Source organism: Nicotiana tabacum, chromosome 11, assembly GCF_000715075.1.
Source record: "Nicotiana tabacum cultivar K326 chromosome 11, ASM71507v2, whole genome shotgun sequence".
Taxonomy (NCBI): Eukaryota; Viridiplantae; Streptophyta; class Magnoliopsida; order Solanales; family Solanaceae; genus Nicotiana; species Nicotiana tabacum.
Genome location: NC_134090.1, coordinates 80,492,462 through 80,513,042, shown reverse-complemented (window position 1 = coordinate 80,513,042; position 20,581 = coordinate 80,492,462). Strand labels below are relative to the sequence as shown.

The following is a 20,581-nucleotide window of genomic DNA, read 5'->3' as shown; positions in this document are numbered from 1 at the left end:
GGTACCTTGTAACGTTAAAATCGCCACAAACCGCCCAAGGACCTTCCATCAATCCCCTCACTGCACCAATTTCTCTCCATACTTTTTTCCTTTCTATTCTACAATTTGGAGCATACACTCCTGTTATGTGAAATTGAAAATTCTGTAGAAGAGCGTCAAACTTGCACGTCAAAGTGTATGCACCAGTCTGTAACACCTCCTCTTTCCATACTCTGCAATCCCATAACAACAAAATCCCCCCTCTCGTGCCGCTAGCTTCTAAACATGCATACCTCACCCATCTACCACCCCATATTTGCCTGACTATTTCCTCGATATCCACCTCGACTTTTGTTTCTTGCATGCAAATAATGTCTGCCCTCCAATTCTGCACTTGACTTTTTATTATCTCCCTTTTCTTCTTATCGTTTAATCCCCTTACATTCCAGGAAATTACTTTGATCATCATATAGAAATGATTGATAGATCTCTTCCCCTGCTCCTTTTTCCATCACTCTTGAACTTGACATCGAACGAAGTTAAACCTTTTAATTCCAGTGATCCTTTGAATCTTTGTTTCTTCACCTCCAACTCTGTCTCCACCCTTCTTACTTGTCTGCAGATGTCAATTTGCATTAGCAACTCCAGTGCTTCTTCTTCATGTCCTTGAAAATCTACTCCAAACATTTTCCCCAATTTGATCATATTTTGGTGGACCCATATTGTTGCATCCATGTCTTTATCCAGTGATGGAATGTGTTGCTGAACTGCTATAGGATTCACCTCCTCGATTTCCCACTCTTGAATAGAGCTAAGTTGCTTTAGGTGTTCCAAAGTACTTCCCACATGATCATTCCCCATCTCTGAGTTTATGCTTTGCTCCCCTTCCTTCTGTTCCGATCTTGCCCAATCTGCTCCTCCATCTGACTGATTGCAACTGGTAATTATTTCCTTTTGCATACTTTCGAGATTCACATTAAGGGTTTGGTCCCCTGGAGAGGACTCTTTTGCCCCCGAGTAAGAAGGTCCTCCCATTTCCTCGATATAAGGCTTCCGCCCAATATCATCAGAGATCTCACACGAGAGGTCATTAAAAATGACTTGTGCAGCCATATCGGGGTCATAGGATTTCAGCTTGACTTTTGACACTTTACTGCTCTGATTCAGCGAAGTTGAACCTTGTGTAAATTGTCCACTTGCCTTTCCTTTACCAGTGTTAAGCTCATACCGTGTCTTTCTTTCAGCCCAGATTGGGATGAAAAATTTGGTACCATCTCTTTCAATCCCCACCTCATTGGGAGTCTTTCTGCCATCACCAGCAATTTTGATTCTTGCCCACTTAAGATGGTTTTTGAGATCAGTTTCTTCTTCTGTAGCTAACCATCCCCCACAGAGATCTCCTATTTCTTTGAAGATCTTTTGTGACCATAGATGTAAAGGAATCCCCATGGCTCTAATCCAGCATGTTTCCTCAATTTGTGAGTTTGGAATGCAACCAGCAGTATGATTCCACCATTCCAGATGAAGCTTGAATTTTTTCCATCTCCATTCTCCTTGCACAATCTGCTCTGCCATGAATCTGTTTGGAAATTCAAAAAGAAACATGTTTCCTGTCATTTCATATATGTTTACTCCGTATGCTTTGTTCCATGAAGCACTAGCCCATCGCCTTATGTCTGCTAAAGTGGGTCTCTCATTGATTTCTTTCCCAAAAGACCCGATAATACATCTTTTTAGTAGGCCTGTATCCTCTCCTCCAGTAGGTTCCATAACAGAGATTTCCCCATTGTTCGTGTTGACCCTTGCCTCTCGAAGTGTATTGGACTGCCATTTACTCTCCTTAACTACTTGGGCATAAGGGAGATTTTCCACAGTGTTTCTGGGTGGTGCTATGGAAATCAGCCTGGTGGTCTGATAAATGAATCTTTCTATCTTAGCTGCTATGTCTTTCCAGCCAGAGTTCAGAGTTAACTCTGGGAGTATTATCACTGACCTCCCTTCTCCCTTCAGTGACAGAATACTCATATATCTTCCATGAGCGTTATATTTCCTAGTACAGAAATGTTCTGTCATTTGTTCTTTGTACTTTCATCTCTTCACTAGATTGTTTTGATCTGTCGAGGCTTCATTAAGTGCAAAGCAGATCCATTCCATTGCCTTTCTGCCCATGGATGATCTTCTCATCATGTTGCGACTTCTCTCAACCCATTCAAACCATGTGTCTTTGTTAGAGTTTCATCTGGTGATGTCAAAAGATTTGAATCCTGCGTTGAAATATATCCTGTTGTCTCCCATATTGTACTAAACCAGCTGCTCAGCTTATGATAGTTAAAGTTTGTTTGGAAGTTATCCCGGTGGGCTAGAAAACTCGAAAATGAAAGAGGAAAGACCAGAACCAGAAATCTGGAAGGTTCCTACCACCGGAAAAAAATCAAAGTTGTCGGAATTCAGAAAGGATTGTATGGTTGTGGTCGGAATTCCCCAGTGATTGTGCTGTCTAAAAGAAATTTTTTGAAAAAGTGGTCGGAATTGTGCTCACGCGCCGGCGCGTGGCATTGTCCTCGCCGGAGTCTGGCTGCGCGTGGGGGCGCGTGGGGGTGTTTTATCGAAGCTATTTTCAGAGGGGTGGTCGGAATTTGATCGGCGTTCTAATGGTGTTAATGGATTCTCAGAATTCCTTGTTCTCAGGCTCCTCGGGGAGTGTGCCTGGAAGCTTTTTGACTGATCGTTGTTCCTACTGCTGCCTCCCAGAGGATTAGCTTGTATTTTTTCTTTATGCTATTCAAGATAATTACTAAAAAGGTGAAATTTACACGAAAAAATCGACAGCCATAACTAGGTACACAAAATTGCTAAGAAAAGAAGAAAATCAATCCTGGATTTCTTATTAAGTTATAAAGATATTGATGCATATATGTGATATATCTGCTAAATGATTCAAATAAACTGAATTAGAACTGTTTAATCTGTATCGAAGAACTTCAATGTTTTCGTCAATCAGTTCTAAAATTGGTGTTAATGTATTTGACAGTAAATATGAAGAAGTTTAAAATGACATATGATAGATACCAAAGATAATTAACGTTTGATATGACTTAAAAAAAAAAAATTAAAAAAAAAAAGCTTGTCTAAACCGGCATAAACCCGTATAGACCCGCAACCCATCCCACATCAGTTTTTAAAAGAATGGCTTAAAACCTCCCTGCACCGCAAAGTCTTAAACCCGCACCGGCCCACATAGCATTTAACCTGCACTGCCCCGCCCCCGCACCGTCCATTTGCCATTCCTAACCGCCAACTCTTCACGTCCAAAATTTGAAAGATTACCTACCCAAGTACCCCTTAAAGACTTCATGTACTGCCGGTGAATGATCTCCTGTTCTTCATGTTTCTGTGATCAAAGTATTTGGCTAAAGAGAAGAAATGAAGGCATCTTCATGCCATTTATATAGTACCATATAGAAAAATAATACAATTACATGGTTTCCTCGCTACAAAATATTCATTCCTCTGTGAGATTCATAATCCAAGTATTCGGCATTAGGCTGTCCAAAGGCCGCATTGTTGTATCCAAACATATCAAAAACCCTATCATCTGGAATCATGTGTGTGCCACTCTCTCTCCCTTTAAAACTATCCATTGGAGAAGCCCAAGGGCCCGGATTCGAGCTAGAGGCTTCTTGGTTCATGTTTTGTGCGTTATGGCCATGGGGTGAGTTCCCAACTGCCCTCTTGTTGGAGGAGTTGGCAGTCAGAGATATCGACGCTGATTGTTGCTGCATTTGCTGCTGATTCTTCATTGGTGATTTGGGCCGAAGCGCCTCTATATCAAGAGTTGTAACAACAAGATGTGGTGCTTCTGGAGGTGGATTTCTTCCTCCCCCGCCCTGCCAAACTTTCCCATCCTTATCCGCAAAATTCCTTGTGTAGGCCTGAACTATTTCCAAATTGTACAGTGAGCATAAGAAACAGATAATGTAGCAGCGACTCGGTATAAAGCATAACCCCCTCTAAAATATCCAAATGCCTGCAACTTAAGTTGACTGAACAATCTGAAGGAAGCAAGTCAGAGCTAAAATATATGATTGTCACCATAAGTGATTAGCCAATGGATGACCAAAATCTCTTCCTAATGGAGAGAGTTGAAGCATATGATAGACAGAAGATAACAGTAACTCAGTAAGTGGCAAGTAGAAAAGAAAAAGGGCATATGATGAATGATAGGGTTCAAGGTTTTGCTACCTTTTAGACCACGGAAAGTAAATTTAATGGGAAAATGCAACCATAAAAAATATAATATTTCCTCTCTCGCTTTTTGTTTTTTCCAAATTTGAGATATTCCAGGAGCAATAAATCCTCCAATATAGATATTGATGAGTATCAGCTCAAAATAAAATTAGCAGGCCAGCTGACATTTTTACCTCAGCATTAAAGTTCGATGAAGATAATCCTTTCCCAAGAGTCAACCAGCCAGATCGAATATTATGGTCTTCACCAAAGAGCTCAAGCCTTCTACGGCCAAGTGCAAAATGCTCAACAATACGGTACATATCTTCAGGTTTTGCAGTTGATCCTGCATTAAGGTGGCCAACAGCGATTTCAGATGAGCTCAGTTACTGTGCGTAACCAATGGATAACCAATGGAATACATTTGTAGCCTCAAATTGGGGGTTCCTCAAGTTAGGGAGATTAATAATTCTCCCAAAAGTGATCATATGCAAGAAGTCATGGATCATATCGTTACCCATATTATCCACCTGTTAACCCGTTTTCTCCGTATTAAAAATGGGTTGGATCGGATAATTTATCAGTTTTTTCATTACCCGTTTCCAACCCGAACCATACCCGCCCCGTCCATTTGCCACTCCTAGCCACAGCCAAGCCTGGAGGTACACCTTAAAGCCAAAAAGAAAATTACAGTGAAGAATATTGAGAAGAGAGCAGCATTGTCTACTCCCTCCATCCCTCAGCCTTCCCCTAACCACAGGCAAAGGTGAACATTTTTCTGAGTAAACCAAATGACAATAAAATCCTAAAAGGGAAAATAGAAGAGAGCACCGTAGAGTACTGAAGCTAGAGAGAGGGCCCCACCCAAATAAGAACAGCCTTTTCTTATGAGCTAGCAAGATGAGAAGAAGAGAAAAAACGGAATACTCTTATTATTTTCCCTGTCAAGTATTGGTGTCACAGCTTGTAAAAGTATATAATTACTCAAAGAGAAAAGGCCGTAATTCCCATTAAGTGCTAGTACTTTCAGCTTAGTTTCATCAAAAAGGCAAACATATGAATGAAGGGTTGATAAGAAAAAAGCATACAGTAAGTTTCTGCAACGATATATTTCATGACTAGTATCTAGTTTCGAAGAGCAAATATAAGCTACATATATAGAGTGGTATAGACAAATACCGTAAGGAGGTTCCTCAGCTATAATCACATCAGTGTCGATGTTTGCATGAATAATATGACCATCAGTACTACGACGAACAGTTCCCTTTATGCCCATAAGGCAGTGCTCCTATATCACGATGAGTAGCGGCAGAAAAGTCAATTAATGGTTGTAATGACAAGATTACACCTTTGGAAAGAAAGAGCTGATATAATTTATGAACCTTTGAACGCTGAAACAAAGTATGTGAATCATGTCGTAATCCAGGAGCGGCGTTGGATTTGTTTGTCTTCACCCAACATATGTCTTCGCACCTGCGAAATCCCCACTGCATATAACAAACAGCATTTAAGAACCATGAATCGAACATGTTACTGGTCTTTGACCATAGTGTTTTCTTTTTGTGTCCTTCTCTCTCTCTCTCTCTCTCTCTCTGTGTGAGAGAGAGAGAGTTATTTTATGCGGGTGGGGGGGAGGGGGTGTTGGGGTGGGGGTGGGGGGGGAATAGGATTAAAGATAGCAAGAAACAAGCAAATATGTGACCATATTAAGCTTTCTCATTGCTTCAATTATGTACCTTCTTCAGACATTGACGCCCTTGCTCAAGCCCTACGCCATCACCAACCCAAAGGAAAATGAACGATGGAGTGTCAGCAATTGCCTGTGTGACACAAAGACAGCTCAATGATCATAACATATTCAGAACCAGAAAGGATGAAGCTAACAGGAAAGTGAAAAGCCAAAGATTACCAAGTCATTTCCAAATGTTAAAAAAGCTAAAGTGTTTTTGTGTGCGTGTGTATGTGTTTGTGTACGTACGTATGTATGTATCTGTGCGTACACGCGGGCGCGCGCGCGTGTGTGTATTGTATATGTATGCTAAAACTGCATGCTGTGGTTGTACAGTCACTGAATGTAATTTCAACACGATGCCGGGAAGACTTGGAAGAGTATAATAGTGAAATAAACAGGAGAAGAGGGGAAAATTTTCACAGCTAAGGTTGTCTACATTGTGCTCTGCATCATAAAGCAACAGATATGTATTATATTAAAGAACTGGGATCAATATGCAAAAAGTCATACCTCGATCTTCAGATTCATTATTTCCTCAAACGTCCAGTATTCCATATGGTCTGTGACACCAGGAGCTCGATGAACATATTCCTCCCATGGGGGGTCTATAAGAATGACATCAAATTTGGTTCCAAAAAATTCTGGGGACAGCTCCTGCTCACGCAGGTCACATTTATAATACATTGGTGGTGAAGCAGCTTTGGCAACAATCTCATCCTTCTTTTGTATAAGTTCCCGAAGCTTGGGATAGTCCTCGACGACACTGGTAAGCTCAAGTTCCCTGATGAAATTTTGAGGCCTCATGCCAGTGTCTACAAAATTTTGGGAGTAATCATTCTGCTCGCCTCTCGAAGGAGCTTTGCCGGGTGGTGCATTAGTTCTAGGAGGCACCCAACCTGCAGGACCCTTATCTTGAACCTGTCCGCGACCTGCCGGCATTAAGGTATTAAAATTAGGACCAGAAAAATTAGGTGGTGCTCCTCTTCCAGGGCCTGGTTGATTAAAATACAACGCAGGATTTGGTAGGTTCCCCATATTAGGGGGAAATCTGGGTCCAGAAGGCCCAGGCGGGACAGGAAGTCCAGGTGGAACACCAAGCATATTCATATCGACCCCTCGAGTTCCTGGCCAAACCACAGGAGGTGAAAATGGTGGAATGAAAACGCCAGGGGAGATGGGAAGACAAGGAGCAGGTGACATGTTAGGAGCCAAAGATTGCATTGTCCCAGGTGGTGGCATACCCAAGGGTCCAAAGGCTGATCCCATTATTGGCATTGGAAGTCCCAATTGGTGGCTGTCCCTCCCTGTAGGCCTCCCTCTTCCTGCTCTCCCAATTCTACTTCCTTTAGCGCCAGGTGGAACAACCCTACTAATGGAAGACTGCTCCTGGTTTCCATGTGGAGGTTGTGAACCATTACTTGAAGTTTGGCCACCAGTGGCACGACCAGATGCATCTTCTTTCTGGCCTCTTGTTTTATCTGCCAGAGATTCAACATCATCCCTGTATGATCCATCAATTGTTGTATCCTTCAAATCTTGACCAGATTGGTCTGAACTGGACATAATTCTTGCTCTATCATTCCTTGAAAATGCATTCCTCTCATCAGCTGGAGCCAATCTTGCATCAGTATTCTGATTAAATTCATTTGTTCTTGCTAAGACAGGTCTGACCTCATCTCTACCGTAGTCAAATGGCCTGGTCTGGATCTCTATGACATCATAATTCTCATTTGAAATTCCATATTTTGATGAAGTTTTTACAGCTTCTGTCCTATTTCCATCTTTTCTACCACCAGAACGAGGCCTTTCATTGTCAATCCAACCACGCCTGGGTAATTCCCACTCTCTGCCATGTTCATAAGGTGTATCACCTTCTTTCATTTCCTTGTCAGCAAAGTTCCCTTGCCTTCTTTTCCACCCATCTCGGGAACCATCACGCTCCCTATTTCTCTCACTCCAACCATCATCCCTTCCTTTTGATCTATCATCTCTGTAGCCATTTTTTTCTTGTTCTTTCCTCCTGAAAGTATCTCTTTTTTCATATTCCATCTCAAGGCATTCTGAATCGTAATGATGGCGCCCACTCCTCTCAGGTGTCCTGGACCTGTTGGAGGAGTCAGTTTCTCTCCGGCTCCTTTCTGTTACCCATGAACTATCATCATCTACAACTCTTTCACGGCTGGCAACTATGTCACGACTCATGGGATCTCGTGCCTGCCTATGCTCCTCAAATCTATCCTTACCCAATCTATCTTCCCGTATCGGAAAAGCTCCTTTACTGTCTTCATCTATAGCTTCTGATCGGACTCTTCTACTCCTATCAGAATCAGCTCTTCTTTCGTCCCTGTCCTGATATTTATCAGCTTTATCTCCATCTGGATCTTTGAGGCTCTCCAACATTATATCACCTGGTTTTCCACTCCTTACATCAAGCTTTTCCCCATATTCGCTTTCTTCAACTTTCCTGGAAGAATCTGATTCATCCCACCTTCTCCTTGAGATTCTCGCCTGCTCAGATCCATGAGCCTTTTCTCTGCTACTCTCCTTTCTTTCCACATATCTACAGTCTTTTTCCACTGCATTTTCAAAGTCTCCACTGGTTAACTTTTCACCTTTGCCTTTATTTCTTGTCTCTGAACCATCACCATCAGAAAACTTTGCAGTTGATTTCCGTTTATCACTTTCATCAGCTCGAGTAAATCCTCTAGCCCCATTTTTTTCTCCATTATCATACTTGCTCTCGAGTTCTCCATCTTGATACCAATTGCTCAATTTCTCCAATGTATTCTCCTCCAGTTTCTTCTTCAACTTAGATCGAGATTCCTTTTTGGTTTCATAGTCATCCTCGTCACCATCAGCTCTGCTTGATCCACCTGACCTTTTACGACTCTCAGTTCTCTCCACAGTACTTCTCCTCCTTCCACTATCTAAAACTTCAGCATCTTCACCGTTGCCAGACCTTCTTGACTTGCTTGACCTGTATTTTCTCTTATCCTCCCCTTCACAGTCATCATCATTATCTCTGAACTTGTCACCCTTTAACTCTGTGTCATCTTGTGTATTCTGTTTCACATAACTCCTTGCTCGTTCAGGGGAAGTCATTAAATGGAACCTTCAAAAGTTTCTTCTCAGCAGCTCAGTCAATAAATGACATGCATCCTGCAGAAGTGAAGAGCAATTGAAAAATAAAAGAGAAATAAGAGCCTCCTTTCATTAATTTCACCTACATAAAGTAAGCTTGCAGAAGAACCTATGACATAAGAGGAATGCCAAAATCATAAGTTTTATAATAACAAAACCCCATTAATTGGACAAATTGTGGGTAGATTGACAATCGAACTAGAAATGATACATCACCTTGGTCTTTCCCTCATAACCACGTGTCCGCTTTTCTTCTTTGTTTGTACATATCCTGCCAAGAAAAAAATTCCATTTCTTAAAAGGATGCAACAACTACTACTACAACTTAATCTCAAACAAGTTGGGGTAAGCTATATGAATCCTTAATGACCATGTTACTCATCTCATGCCAATACTATACAAATAAAAATAGAAATAATTACAAAAAGAAAATAAAAATAAGAAGTACCAGAAATTCTTAATATATTCTACTGAGGTATAAAGCTTTAAAAGGCTAAACAACTCCTAAAAAGCATAGGACATACAGTAAAAGTGCTAACATGACCAAAACATATTTGCCACTAATAGGTATTGCCTATATAGATCTTTTTCTTTCATTGTGCCCTACCTTTCTCTAAGTTTGCATGGATCCTAAGAGATTGTTGGTCCTTCAGGACAACCTCATTCCAAGTGATTTTAGGCCTACCTCGTCTCCTTTTAATACATTCACTCACCATGGTTTACATCTACAAACCGGTGCATATGGAGGTCGACACAGAACATGACCAAACATCTCAAGCAGCCTTCTCTCATTTTAACCTCTGATGTGTGCTATTTGAACCTCTTAAGAGAGGTTCTACGGAGATGTTTGGAGGCTAGAGGTGTACCTGCATCGTACACTAGGGTGATTAAGGACATGTATGATGGAGCTAAGACCCAGGTAAGAACAGTCGGAAGAGACTCAGATCACTTCTCGGTTGTGATGTGGTTACACTATAGATCAGCCCTTAGCCCGTTCTTATTTGCCCCGATGATGGATGAATTGACGTGATACATCCAAGGGGAGGTGTCATGGTGCATGTTATTTGCAGATGACATAGTACTGATTGATGAGACGCGAGACGGTGTTAACACTAGGATGGAGGTTTGGAGACAAGCACAAGAGTCTAAGGGTTTCAGGCTAAGCAAGACTAAGGCAGAGTACTTGGAGTGCAAGTTCAGTGACATTACTCATGAAGCGGGGGTGGAAATGAGGCTTGATACACAAGCCATCACGAAGAGAGAAAGTTTCAAGTATCTTGGGTCTATAATCCAAGGTAATGGAGAGATTGATGATAATGTCACACATCGTATTGGAGCAGGATGGATGAAATGGAGGCTCGCATCCGGTGTCTTGAGTGATAAGTATGTGCCAATAAAACTTAAAGGTAAGTTCTATAGAGTGGTTGTTAGGCCGACTATGTTATATCATATATGGGGCGGAGTATTTGCCAGTCAAGAGCTCTCATGTCCAAAGGTTGAAAGTAGCGGAAATAAAAATGATGAGATGGATGTATGGGCATACTAGAAGAAATGAGAACAAGATGGTTCGACCATGTGAAAAGGAGATGCCCAGATGCGCTAGTGAGAGGTTGGCCCTGGTTGGTCTGAGAGAGGTAGAAGTAGGCCAAAAAAGTATTGGGGAAAGATGATAAGGCGGGACATGGCATACCTGCAGCTTACCGAGGGCATAATCCTTCATAGAAGGATATGAAAGTCGAGAATTAGGGTAGAACGTTAGTAAGTAGCCGAGTGTATCTCTTTTTCATACATGTAATATCAATATTATTCCCATACTTTCTTATACTTAGATTTCTAGTACTACCGGTTATTTTTTTTGCTTTGATTACCTTATTATCTTGTTGTTGTTAATGCTCCTAGTCACTGCTTTTTTTTCATTATTGTGTCCATTACTATGTTTCTTTTTAATAATGTTGTGACTATGCTTTTATTGAGTTGAGGGTCTATAGGAAACAACCACTCTACCTTTCCAAGGTAAGGATAAGGTCTGTATACACACTACCCTCCCCAGGCTTCACCTGTGGGATCATACTGAGTTTGTTGTTGTTGTGTGCTATTTGAACCTTCTAACTAATATGTTCATTTCTAATTTTGTCTAATCTTGTATAACCGCACAGGTGCACATCCAATATACAATTAATTTTTAAAGGGATATTTCCAAACAAGAGAGGGTGGTAGTGAGATCCGAAAAAATGCTCCCAGGCACTTTCCCCGAGGCATTTCTTTACCATGAATCCTAGGTTCGTATCACCACCCTCCAAGAGCCATCCCTGTCGCGACCAGAACCTAGCTAAAATCTCCGGCATACAATCACGCACACGCCCTCAAGCGCGGCCCAGTTCTGACAACTCGTCAGCCACGCGCCAACGCGTGAGGCTCACCCCGGCCAGATCTCAATTTTTTTCCTTCAGACAGCCTCTTCGCGCGGATGTTCCGAGTCTTCCCATCCAACAACCTCCAAATTCCGATGACTTTCACTATTTTCCGGCGACAGATGAGGTTTTTCCGACCAGATCTCTCTTCTTCTTCTTCAGTCAACCTCTTCGCGAGGCTTTTGGGACAGCCGCATTTAGATATGATGGATTCTACAGAGAGAAGCTCCTACTTCTCTCTAGAATCAAGAAAATTGGAAAACATATCATTCATCAAAGCTGCCTCTTGGCCAGCCTTAGAACTTGGGGGAAGATGTCATTGAAAGCTCGACGTAGGGCAGGAACCGCACTTCTCGCTGTCTGAGGAGCACACTCTCAGGCGCAAGAGTTTCTTGGAATCTTGTCTGATTGGGTCTTTCTCCAAATAGGTTGATTCTCCAGAGGCTGTTAGGAACTGGGCAGCAGAGGCATGGAACGTCTAAGGACGGACTGAAAATATCGCAACTGGGGGACACGCAATATCTCTTTCGATTTGCCGACGAGTCTCAAGCTTCAGAAATTCTTGTTAGAGGAAACAGGTGGTTCAATGGGAACTTCTTAAAGCTAGACAGATGGGTGGAGCACGATGGGTGTCTCGACCCTCGTTTCACCGGCGAAACATTAGCGGTCAACATAGTGGGTCTCCCGGTGCATCTTTGGTGTCTTGACCTATTCAAGAAGATTGGGAAAATCTGTGGGGGTTTTATTGATGTCACGTGCAGCCTACACAATCTCTCGCAAGTGAGGATTGTGGTTAGAAAAGGGGACATAATCCCTGTCTCCACTGTGGTGGAAGATGGCTACTTGAGTTATAGGGTTTGGTTGAGCCCTGAATTTCGCCCTATCTTTATGCCTGTGATAGTGGCGGAAAAAAAGGGAAGGTCAAATAGAAGGAAGGGGAGGGGAAATCAGTCTCTGAGGGAGGGGAAATCAGGCTCACCGGATCAGTGGGCTAAGCAAGAATCAGAAGTTAGATCGAAAAGAGACGGGGGATTTGAATTTGAGAGAATAAGACAAAATTTATCAGGAGGAAAATGCCCCTGGGTTAGTGATGCGGGCTGGAAAGGCAAAATGAGCGGTCCTCTTTTAATTATCATAGGGCCGGGCAAGTTTTCAGCAAGTATAGGCCTGGGCCTCCACACATGGGCCCAGCAACTTTTCCCAATTCTATTAGAATTGATCCAAAGGGGCCCAGATTATATCAAGCTTGCGTCTGATAAGGCTCCTAAGCATATAGGAACAGTCGATCCTTCTTCTTCTGCCAATGATGCTTCACACAGTGTTATTTCTTCACCGAGCTCTAGTGTCCAGCGCCCCTCTTCGATGGTCGTTGCTTTAGGGGCAGCACCGGCTAAAGTTGGTGGTGTTATTCCACGGCCTCCCGCCTCTGATGGACCCAGCTCCATCGCCCCCTCATCTTCTCCTATGTAGGTTACACTTCAAGCTCCTTCTTCTTCTAGAGAGATTGTTGCGCATGCCCCAATTGATGTTAGTGCCGGACGAGCAATTCCAATTAATATGCCGCCAAGGGTTCCATGCTCTCTTCCTTCCCGCTACACTGCTGGCATTTCTGGACATTCCTATAGCAACGGGGTGTTAATCTCAGAGGCTGGTGCCTCTCAAGGAAATGGTGAGATCTTTCCGGCACCTAAAGTTCCTATTGCTAGCAATGATATGGTCTTGTATTCCTTCGGTAGGAGCAAGGAAAAGGTACATATAGAAAACGTCTGTCCAATTTCGTCATGGATTGGAGGAGGGGATATGTCCTTCTGGATAGAGGATAAACTATTAAACTTTGGAAAGTTTTTAGGTGTTTCTTTTGAAGGGAAGGAAGATATGGTGTTAGAACTGTTGAGGGAGATTGAGCAATAGTCTTTTTATGATGGTGCAAGGAGGGAGTTGGGTCAAGGTGTTAAGCAAAATAATTTAGAGGATGTCATGGTGTATCAGAGAAGGGGCCGGGTGTGTGACATGGAGGAAGGGAGCTCGGCTATGGGGGTGGGGAAAAGAGGGATATTGTTACTTATGGAAGTTAAGATTCTTTCATTGAATGTGAGGGGGATGAATGACCCAAACAAAAGGGCAATCATCAAAGTGGGAGTTAGAGAGTGGGGTGCCAACCTATTTTTTTTAAGGAGAACAAAATGGAAGTTTTGTCGGATGCAATTGTGAGGAGTGTTTGGGGAGGTAGTTGAGTAAAATATGACTGGTCCCAGCAGCAAGAAGTGCCGGAGGCATTCTTCTTATGTGGGATGATAGAAACTTGGAGGTAAAGGAGATTAAGAAGGGAGTTTTTGCTTTAGCGGCTCTTGTCAAAGATAGAGTGAATGGGGTGGAGTGGGGATTTGGGGAGTGTACAGACCGGTAGGAAAAGGGTCCAAGGTGTCTTTCTGGGAGGAACTAGCCAATGTTATGGGGGAATGGGACATTCCATGGGTTCTAGGGGGAGACTTTAACACTATTAGATTCCCGGAGGAGAGGTTAGGGTGTAGTGTGATTTCGAGGGCCATGGAGGAGTTTTCTGACTTCAACAATGATCACTTTCTCATTGACCTTCCTATGTCAGGGGAAAGGTTTACTTGGGCCAGGGCAAAGGATTCCAACTCAAGGTCTAGACTTGATAGATTTCTGATATCGCCCTCCTAGGATGAGCTGGTGCCGAATGTGCTACAAATTCCTTTACCTAGGCTGACTTCGGATCATTTGACTATCTTGCTAAATGGATGCAGAGGTAGGGGTGCGTGCTCCTTTCCTATTTGAGAACATATGGTTGAACGTGCCAGGATTTGGTGACAATGTGAAAGAATGGTGGACAAGCTACGGGGTATCAGGGACACCTTCATTCTGTCTTTCGAAGAAACTTAAATTGCTCAAGGGAGATATTATTAGATGGAATAAGGAGGTTTTTGGGAGGGTAGAGGTTAAAAAGAGGGAGCTTATGCATGAATTGGAGGAATTAGAGAAAGGGGAAGGGACAAAGGAGTTAGACGAATCTGAGAAAGCGAGACTGAGGAGGTTAAGAGGGAAATAGTCGAGTTAGCAATAGCTCATGAGACTACTTGGCGGCAAAAATCGAGGGCGCTCTAGTTAAAGGAGGGGGATTTGAATACCAAGTTTTTCCACAGGGTTGCGGTTGCAAATCGAAGGAGAAACTTCATAGAGTCCTCGGTTGTGGATAGGGTGAGGATTGAGGGAGAGGAGGAGGTAAAAGGGGCGATAGTGGGGTTTTATGATAACTTATACAAAGAGGAAGTTAGTTGGAGGCCTACTTTGGGGGAATAGAGTTCAACCACATAGGGGACGGAGACGGTGAGTGGCTAGAAAGGGCTTTCGAGGAGGAGGAGGTGCACGAGGCTGTGTCGAGTTGTGCTAGTGATAAAGCCCCCAGGCCTGATGGTTTCTCCTTGTCCTTCTTCTAGCTCTGTTGGGACACCATTAAGGGGGAGTTGATGGAAGCCATTGAATACTTCCACGTGAATGGTGTTTTCAAGAGAAGTATCAATGCTTCTTTTATTACCATTGTGCCTAAGAAAGAAGGTGCATCTTGTATCAAAGACTACATGCCTATTAGTCTCGTGAGGAGCATTTACAAGATTATTTCTAAAGTGCTATCCAATAGACTCAAGAAGGTTCTTGACGTGTCTGTTTCGTCCTCCCAGAATGCGTTTGTGGAAGGTAGGCAGATCCTGGACACTACTTTGGTGGCAAATGAACTTGTAGACTCCAAAAGGAAAAATAGAGAACCCGGCTTACTATGCATGTTGGACCTTGAGAAGGCTTTCGACCATGTCAATTGGGAGTTCCTGGATTTCATTATGATGCGGATGGTGTTTGGGGTAAGATGGAGGGGATGGATCAAGTTCTGCATTTCCTCAGTCAGACTCTCTGTCCTGGTTAATGGTAGCCTGTGTGGTTTCTTTGGCAGCTCCAGGGATCTCAGGCAAGGTGACCCCCTATCCCCCATGTTATTCATTCTAGTGATGGATGCTTTGAGTAAAATGATGGATCGTGCGGCGGGCGGAGGATTCTCAGCTCCAATCGGGGCGCTCAGTGTCGGAAGAGACTCATTTGCTTTTTGCGGATGACACTCTGATTTTCTGTGATGCCGATATGGATCAGTTGACCTACCTGAAGCAGGTCTTGCAGTGGTTTCACATAGTATCAGGACTCAAAATCAACCTCGGCAAGTGTGAGATTTTCCCAGTGGGCGAGGTTGCTAACATCGATGCTTTGTCTTATGTTCTCAGATGTAAAGTGGGCTCTCTTCCCACTACTTACCGGGGTCTTCCATTGGGCGCTTCGCATAAGGATACTACGGTTTGGAATCTAGTGATCGAAAGGGTTGAAAAATAATTAGCAGGCTGGCAGAAACGGTACTTGTCAAAAGGCAGTAAGGAAGTGCTTATTAAAAGCACTTTATCGAGTATGCCCACCTATTACTTGTACTTGTTGCAAGCTCCTGTGAGCATCACAGAAAAACTGGAGCGACTTCAAAGGAATTTTCTTTGGGATGCGGCAGATGGAACTAGAAAGTTTCATCTAGTAAATTGGCAGACAGTCACTTCCCCAAAGAAGTGGGGTGGACTTGGAGTAAAAGATCTTAGGGTATTCAACAAAGCTTTTTTGGGGAAGTGGCTGTGGAGATTCGGGGTAGAAGAGCATGCTCTATGGAAGGAGAATCAGCTTTTGGAATCATAGGTGGTGTGGAGAGGATACTCTGAGGGTCTCTTTCCCTACGTCTTCAGAGTTTCAAACCAGAAGGAATTGATGGTTCAACAGATTCGCAAGAAGCATGAAGGGGGTAGTATGGGACCTCTCATTTAGAAGGAACATGCAAGATTGGGAGATTGCGGAGCTCCAAGATTTGTTGGCACTGCTATATGGGCAAGACAGACCCCAACCAACTTGTGATTCTTGGAGATGAGGGTTGCGCAGCGATGATTTGTTCACCGTAAAGTCTTTTTACCAGATTATGTTAGTGAGAGAGGAGGCCACTTTTCCATACTCCTCGACTGCTGAAAATCTGCGAAAGATAGGAATTACACTTGTTAGTTGGTGCTACATGTGTAAAAGCTCAAGGGAAGAAGTTGATCATCTTTTGTTGCATTGCCATATGTCCTCGGGTTTGTGGAGGGCAGTCCTGAATCTTTTTGGTGTTTAATGGGTAATGCCAAGCACTGTAAAGGAAATGTTATATAGTTGGGCCGGTTTCCGTAGAAGAAGAAAGCAAAAGGCGTGGAAGTTCGCCCTGTTAGCTCTCATGTGGATAGTTTGGGGGAAGAGAAATAGGAGAGCTTTTGAGGGGATTGAGTCTCCTTTTTCACATCTTAAGAATAGTCTTTTATCCTTGATCGCTTTTTGGTGCACTCACTCATATAGCCCCTACTTGTATAGAAGATTGGGTGTCATTTGTAAAGAATCATGTTTTGATGTAAATTCTCTACTTTTTGGTATACTTCTTGTATACGGGAGTTTTCTCCTTTTTGATTAATACAATTTACCTTATAAAAAAAAGGATATTTTCAAATATACAACTACTTTTTGAAAGGGATATTTCCAAATATACAACAACTCAACTATGGATAACTATATCCATGATGAATCCCTCTTAGACCGAAATATCAAATTTAATCAATCAAAAGATGTCCATACAGCAGGTAGTGTTGCTACAAGTATGGGAAGATAGTAAATCCACCCACTACCAAAAACTCTTATCATGGAGTCATTATACAGTCAGAATTGGCAATTAAAACCAGAATCAGAAGTTCCATCCAAAACCTATCCCGTCCTCCAGACTCAGCAAGATCCCCAGAAAGTAATGATACTATCTCCTAATTTTTAAAGGCTCGGCAAAGGAAAAATCCTAGCACTCATCACACACAGAATAATTATGACTATAGGCAAAAGAAAGGATGTCTATGACCCACAAGATGATTATATTCTTTGCTATAACACTAGTATAGTAGCATAGATCAAAAGAGTGCAAAAGTAATATTTGACAGAGAACAACTCATCTAAAAGCCATTATTATAGACTGCATGACTGAGCCCTTACTCAATCCTCTATAAAAGAAAAAGTTAGGAGGGAAAGAGCAAAAGAAGAATTTAAAAACCCATCTCTAAAGTCTTTGTTACATTACATTAACTCTCCATTTTCCTTCCCATACCCGTGTGATACTAGGTAGCAGTACTTCGTGCAAATCCTTCAAAATACTAGCTAAAAATTCAAACATACGCATAACCAATACGTGACTGATCCGTATTACCCAAGTCCATAAAGCATACTCTCTTTAGTTCAATGAGAGTATCCTTGACTTTGAGGCCAAAAAATAAAATTCAATTGAATTCTTTCTTTCCACAGTTTATTATAGCCCAAACCTACAAAATGACTATCAAACGGGCATCATAGTTCATTAAATAACAAAAATTCTATCTTTCATGCCCTTATTATCTTTTCTTCCAGAAATAAACTAACATGGGAAGCAAAAAGAATTCAAAAAGTCACAATGAAAACTATACATGGTTCCATATGCCAATTCACAACATCCTATTTTAAGATTAAAATATTGGGAACAAAAGTGACTAGGGTTTATGTCTGGTGAGAACGGAAGAGTTAGAGAGAAGAGGAACTTACAAAATTCAGATTAGGCCGGAGAATGGGAGAGAGTTGAGCTGAGAGGAGCAAAGTCTCAACTTTCGAAATTCTATTTGCCCTAATCTCAATTTTTCAAATTATGAATTCGGGCATACTCCTTCCACTCAATCGGATCCAAATATCTTTTCTTTTAAGATTTAACTCAAATAGTGTATAATATATACTACAACAACAACAACTCACTAATAATCCCACTAGTGGGGTCTGGGAGGTAGAGTTACTCATACCTTACCCTACCCATGAGGGTAGAGAGCTCTTTCCGGGAGACCCTCGTTCAAAATATGAAAGATCTATAACAACAACAGAAAACATACAAATAAGATCAGCACCGTAAGTGACAACAAATAAGTGGGAAGGACAATAACTATGGCAATAATAAAAATTGAAAAAAAAATATAAAATAAAAGTAAAAAATTAATAATAATAATAAACAAAAAATAGAAAGTGTAATGGAACAATAACCGCTAGCTGTCCTATATAAAACACTCTAGCAGTCCTATATAAAACACTATCAGACTAGCCGGAACAACGAAGAAAAACGCTCAACCACTCCCTAACCTACAACCCTAATGCTCGACCTCCACACCTCCCTATCCAGGGCCATATCCTCAGAAATCTGAAGTTGCGTCATGTCTTGCCTTATCATCTCGCCCCAATATTTCTTAGGCCGCCCTCTACCTCTTCTTGTACCTGTCAAAGCCAACCGTTCACACCTCCTAACCGGGGCATCTGGGCTCCTCCCCCAAACTATCTAAGTCTCGCTTCTCGCATCTTGTCCTCTATAGGAGCCACGCCCACCTTCTCCCGAATATCTTCATTCCTAATCTTATCCAACCTAGTGTGCCCGCACATCCATCTCAACATCCTCATTTCGGCTACTTTCATCTTCTGGATATGAGAATTCTTGACTGGCCAACACCCCGCCCCATACAGTATGGCCGGTCTAATCACCGCTCTATAGAACTTACCTTTAAGTTTCAGTGGAACCTTCTTGTCACACAGGACTCCAGACGTTAACCTCCATTTCATCCATCCCACTCCGATACGGTGCGTGACATCTCCGTCGATCTCCCCATCTTCTTGGATAATAGACCCTGGGTACTTGAAACTCTCTCTCTTAGGGATGACTTGCGAGTCAAGTCTCACCTCCATTATGTATAATATATACATAATTTATATATAATATATGTATAACTATGTATAATCTATGTATACCGAATATAATCTATGTATATAGGCTAGAAAATAGGAAATTTTAACTCTTATAGCAAAGCTATACACCTCATTTTATTATAAATGAATATCCTTTTAAAATATTATTTTCTATAGCTACCTTTTAGGTTTTATAGCAAAATATGTATTTATGGTCATTTCCTACTGTTTAACCATTAAATACGCTGGGTAATATTTTTCTTTTTCCTACTTTCTATATACAACTTAACCACAATCTCTCTCCATCCTCTCTCTCTTTCAACGTCAGTCTCTTCTCCATGAATACAATCACGATTCTCAACTGATTCATCTCCATTGTCTCGCGGAATTTTCAAATTTTTTTGCTCCAAAAAGTTGTAGTAAGTGTTAAAGTTGATAGATTTTTGCTGGTATCGGAATTGAATGGAAAAGACAAGACAAAACGAAACAGAAAAAGATAAAGGAGAAACAAAGATCTGGAGAAATACAAGTGCAGATCTAAAATATTTTAAAGTAGAAATGAGAGATTCGCTACCTGGACGACCCAGAGGGTGCCGGTACCGGCGGCGATGCCCCACACGGCGGCGGCCTGGATATCGGTGGATTGAGGATGGAGTTTGGGGCTGAGGAACTTGAAGAGTCCGTTACCTTTTTTTCATTGTATTTCAATATATCTCGCTATATTCCATGTATTTCATTGTATTCACTCTCTTTAGTTTTTTCTACTTCTTCAATATATTCATTGTATTTAACTGTATTCAATGTAATTATAGAATTTCAAAGCTTCACTTTTTTTCACTATTTTGTCCAACAGTATATATTCAGCAGTATGTATTCAATGTATTGTAGAATGTATTCATATATTTTTTAAATTAATATAATTTATGTATTCAGATGTATATATGTATTAAAATGTATATACAATATGTATTCATATATTTTTGCACTATAGATGACCTGCTATACTTCATGTATTCAATGTATTTTATGTATTTAACTGTATTCAATGTAATTATATAATTTCAATATATAAATCTATTGTGAAAGTACATTTTAGTGAAAGTGGGTTTTCAAAATTATAGAAATTTTTTGTTTTTCTCTGTACTTTTGTGAAACCCTAGCAGTAGTCGTGTTGAAAACACAACTAAAAATGCAGAACTAGAGGGTGGAAAAGGCAACAATATTGATGCTTCGTCAGTCGGGAACT

General features: G+C 41.6%; 2 protein-coding genes across 3 annotated transcripts; one reads left to right on the top strand and one right to left on the bottom strand.

Moving 5' to 3' along the window:
* Positions 1–3,390: 3,390 nt before the first annotated feature.
* Positions 3,391–18,455, bottom strand: LOC107828849 (N6-adenosine-methyltransferase non-catalytic subunit MTB). 2 transcript variants are annotated; one of them, XM_075225243.1, is made up of 8 exons: positions 18,163–18,455; positions 9,296–9,350; positions 6,449–9,097; positions 5,943–6,026; positions 5,589–5,693; positions 5,386–5,494; positions 4,401–4,552; positions 3,391–3,911 (listed from the first exon to the last, which is right to left on the bottom strand). In XM_075225243.1, the coding sequence occupies exons 3-8, from the start codon at positions 9,038–9,040 to the stop codon at positions 3,471–3,473; spliced, it is 3,483 nt and encodes a 1,160-aa protein (XP_075081344.1). In that variant the 5' UTR covers positions 9,041–9,097; positions 9,296–9,350; positions 18,163–18,455; the 3' UTR covers positions 3,391–3,470. The 2 variants fall into 2 exon arrangements, with proteins under 2 accessions (XP_075081344.1, XP_075081345.1); XM_075225244.1 differs by having other exon boundaries at positions 3,391–3,916; positions 18,163–18,301.
* LOC142165916 (uncharacterized) lies at positions 14,249–16,227 on the top strand. Its single transcript, XM_075224304.1, has 4 exons — positions 14,249–14,544; positions 14,655–14,781; positions 14,949–15,474; positions 15,890–16,227. Exons 1-4 carry the CDS (start codon positions 14,249–14,251, stop codon positions 16,225–16,227), a joined length of 1,287 nt encoding a protein of 428 aa, XP_075080405.1.
* Positions 18,456–20,581: the final 2,126 nt, after the last annotated feature.

Coding starts and splice junctions, on each gene's coding strand:
- LOC142165916 (XM_075224304.1), top strand. CDS start 14,249: ATGGATGCAGAGGTAGGGGTGCGTGCTCCTTTCCTATTTGAGAACATA. Junction 14,782..14,948: donor ATAACTTATACAAAGAGGAA/GTTAGTTGGAGG, acceptor TCCTTCTTCTAG/CTCTGTTGGGACACCATTAA. Junction 15,475..15,889: donor CTCCAGGGATCTCAGGCAAG/GTGACCCCCTAT, acceptor AATAATTAGCAG/GCTGGCAGAAACGGTACTTG.
- LOC107828849 (XM_075225243.1), bottom strand. CDS start 9,040: ATGACTTCCCCTGAACGAGCAAGGAGTTATGTGAAACAGAATACACAA. Junction 5,495..5,588: donor CTTTGTTTCAGCGTTCAAAG/GTTCATAAATTA, acceptor ATCGTGATATAG/GAGCACTGCCTTATGGGCAT. Junction 4,553..5,385: donor AGCTGAGGAACCTCCTTACG/GTATTTGTCTAT, acceptor ACCTTAATGCAG/GATCAACTGCAAAACCTGAA.